The sequence below is a fragment of the Cherax quadricarinatus genome, chromosome 27 (genome assembly GCF_038502225.1).
Source record: "Cherax quadricarinatus isolate ZL_2023a chromosome 27, ASM3850222v1, whole genome shotgun sequence".
Classification (NCBI taxonomy): Eukaryota; Metazoa; Arthropoda; class Malacostraca; order Decapoda; family Parastacidae; genus Cherax; species Cherax quadricarinatus.
Window position 1 is genome coordinate 26044824 of NC_091318.1, and position 3694 is coordinate 26048517.

Here is a 3694-nt window from a genome sequence, read left to right on the forward strand (position 1 = left end):
TCTGTGGTATTATCTGTAATTATGCCTGATTTTAAAGGGGATATGGTGTTGGTCCAGATGTGGTCAAGTAGGGAAACACTAGTCTCTGTAACTCTTGTAGGTTTTATTACTGTTGGTAGCAACATGCAGTTACTCATTGTGTTTGTGAATTCAGTAACGTGTGGGTTCTGGTCTTGCAGGAGATTTATATTGAAGTCACCTGAGAGTAGTAAGTGATCTTTGTTCATGCGTGAATCAGTTATCATACTTCCTAGGTTTTGACTAAATTGGCTAATGTTTGATTGTGGAATTCTGTAGATGTTTATCACTGTGAGAGGTTTTTGTAGGTATTTGGATTTGAATTTAGCTATTATATATTCCCCATGTTCATCCCTTGTGCAAGTATTAGTGATACATTCTAGTTGGTCTGAGTAGTATATAGCTGTGCCACCCCCTTGTTGGTCTGGCCTACAGTTGTGTATGGCTGTGTAACCAGGAATGGCATAGACATCTGTAGTATTAGGCTTTAGCCAGGTTTCAGTTAGTGTAATGATGGACATATTGGCATGCAAGGAATTTAGTAATGCTAGGAGGTCATCATAATGCTTGCTTAAAGATCTGATATTGTACTTAAAGATAGTTATGTTGTTGTTGGCTCTGAGAAGTGCCTTTGATTGTTCTGCTGTGTAGTAATTACAGTAACTGTTTGAATCATTTAAGTCATTAAATAAGAGGTTGGTATCAGGATCAATGCTTGTAATCATAAGATTTGTAGTGAGTCTACAGTTAGAATTAAGTAAAAAATAAAGTAAATATTCTAAAGCTAAAAAAATAGCACTTGAATTATTTAACAAATGTAAAAAATAATGAGCTAAGGTAGTTTTTTAAAGCTAAAATAAAGGAGACAATATAAAAGGGACTAAAATAATTTGTGGTGAACAAATAAAGTGATGATCAAATAATGGAGCTTGGGAATATGATAGTAGGTAGTACTTTAAAGGTAATTCTTTAAAGTTAGAATTATAATATAAAATTATAATATAAAAGGGACTAATATAAGTTGTGGTGAACAATAAAGTGGTAAGCAAATAAATGAGCTTTGGAGTATAATGGCAAAATAGTGAACTTATTAACTTTAGCACCTGAGAATAGCACCTTGATTAGTTTAACAATTGCGAATATATGATCTAAGGTAGTTATATAAAGCTAAAATAAAGGACAAAAAAATATATAAGGGACTACAATTAAGTAATGGTAAACAAGTTAAATGGACAGATAGTCACTATGAGATAATATTGGTTTAGGAGTAAGATCTGATTTGTAATATTAAATAAGTTGAGCAGTTTATTGCACAATAAAAAAGTAAAATAAAATGAGGTAGTTGGTACTAGCTAACAAAAGATAGTTTTGGTACTTGCAAAAAAGTAATTGGAATATACACTAATTGCACACACAATAAAAAGTGACTAAAAAAACAAGTAGTGGTAAACAAAATTAAATGGACAAGTAAGAACAATGAATAATGGTAATGTCTTGGTTATAATATGATAGTAAGATGGTAGACAGGTACAAAGGATAATATAAAGGTTGGAGTTGAATATACAAACTTGAAAATTTGGCAACAAAATGTTATGGGAAGTATAAAATAATGTTTAATGTACAAAAGTAAAATTGACTGGTAGTAAATATGGTGTTTAATAAAATTTTAGTAAGTAATAATGATTACAAAAAAAGTGAAAAAGTAATGTTTATTTCATTCAATATTGCACTGGTAGTTATACTAGAGGTTATATGGCAGTACAAGGTAATTAAGAGTACTCTAAGATAGTAAATGTGGTATAAAACAGGTAAAGGTAATTAGATAAGTAATGGTTATTAAATGTCAAAAATGTTAAGAGTAAATTGAAATTATAGTAAGAATGATAATTATTAATTTTAGTAGGTAATATCAATTGATAGTATTTAAAAAAATATGAGGTAGTAATATGGACAGAGAAAGTATCAATTCAGCTAATGTTTAAGCAAACAATAGTAAATAAGGAAATTACATAAGGTGACTTATGCTTACTAGTAAAATCACAAAATGAGGTAGTTGATTATTTAAACACTAAGAGATTGTACAATGAAATTTGAACAATAATGGAGCAAAACATACACTACAAACTTTCGTTTTTCTTTTTGGATCACCTGCCCTGGTGGGATGCGGCCGGTGTGTTGAACTTTATATTTATATTATTATTATTATTACTATTATTATTATTATTATTATTATTACTGTTATTATTATAATTATTATTATTATTATTATTATTATTACATTCATAGTGAGTGCTATTACCTGGAGTTTACCTGGAGAGTTTCGGGGGTCAACGCCCCCGCGGCCCGGTCTGTGACCAGGCCTCCTGGTGGATCAGCCCCTGATCAACCAGGCTGTTGCTGCTGGCTGCACGCAAACCAACGTACGAGCCACAGCCCGGCTGATCAGGAACTGACTTTAGGTGCTTGTCTAGCGCCAGCTTGAAGACTGCCAGGGGTCTGTTGGTAATCCCCCTTATTATTATAATTATTATTATTATTATTACATTCATAGTGAGTGCTATATCTCTCCCTCCTGCCCGGAGTAATCATACAACGCCTAGCGGGATGAAAGACAAGCAGGCTTAAAGAAGGGAAGATCAGGTATGACTCCTTGGATCAAGATCCCTTCACCGGCAGCAAGGAACTCCTTGTGAACATGATAAACTCAGTGCCTGAGCACCATCCTGTGTCATACAAGCACAGTGACCTGTTGCTCACACCTGGTAAAATGTTGTGTAGACGAGGGCAGGTGAACAATGACAGTGACCAAACACCAGAGATGTCAAAATTAACCACGACTCTTCACCTGGAGGCCATTGTATGTCTCCAGCCTCTCTCTGCCACGTTATTTCTACCACTGTTGCCTAACAGAAATTGCTATGTGGATAACTTTTTAGGGTTTTAATAGTTTTAAAACTTTCTTTTTTTTTTTGGTTCATTGAGCAGTGAAAAGGTTTGATTTGGGTTCTGAAAGGGAAGTGATGGTGTTTAATTAAAGACGATACACAGTTTGCCTGGACGCTGTGCTTTGCTAGAGCTTTAAGAACGAGAGGCGTAAGCCCCTGTGTCATGAATATACTGTATATTGCAAGCACTGAAATATTTATTGTGAAAAATAGATATGTAGCCGAATGTGTAAAAAGTGTGGAGAGGCGGGCAGTGCCTCGCCTTGTAGCTGTGCCATGTGCCCAAGGTGCCACGTACCTTGTCATGTGTTTCATACCTTTAATTGTGTGTTTTTGGACCCTATATCCAAATTTATTGTAGGTGAAGTAGGAAGGTCGTAACCCACAAGGGAAGGTGATCTGCACATGCGCAGTAGACTTTCTTTTGTCCGAAAAACCCGATGGCCGACAAACATTGAGCAGTGGTCGCCAGCCCCGCTCTCCCGCGCCTTTTCCCCCTAATTAAATTAAAAAATACACAAAAATTATCGCATTTTTTAGCTAGTTTTAGTCGAGGAGCACCCAGAGAATGCCTTCAGACGTGGAAGAGACCGAGTATCCAGGTAAGTGAGTTATAACGACAAGTTTTGTGTGAGGATTGTTTGAATGGGCCGGCGTGAGGCTGTGTGCCTCAGGAAAATGGACCTTATTACTGTTTATAGTGTAATTGTGTGGTAATCCATAGCGTTGGA

At 35.4% G+C, this 3694-nt stretch overlaps 1 protein-coding gene across 14 annotated transcripts in view; it reads left to right on the forward strand.

The window, feature by feature from the left end:
* The first annotated feature begins 3382 nt into the window (after positions 1–3382).
* The window catches only part of Mi-2 (chromodomain-helicase-DNA-binding protein Mi-2 homolog), a 108962-nt gene continuing 108650 nt past the window's right edge, over positions 3383–3694 (forward strand). For all 14 annotated transcript variants that reach the window (XR_011392490.1, XR_011392491.1, XM_053779938.2 and 11 more), the window contains exon 1: positions 3383–3565. Coding sequence is in view for 12 of the 14 variants with exons in the window: in XM_053779938.2 (XP_053635913.1) it covers positions 3532–3565 (34 nt within the window). In the remaining 2 variants the exon portion in view is untranslated. The remainder of the gene's footprint in view (positions 3566–3694) is intronic.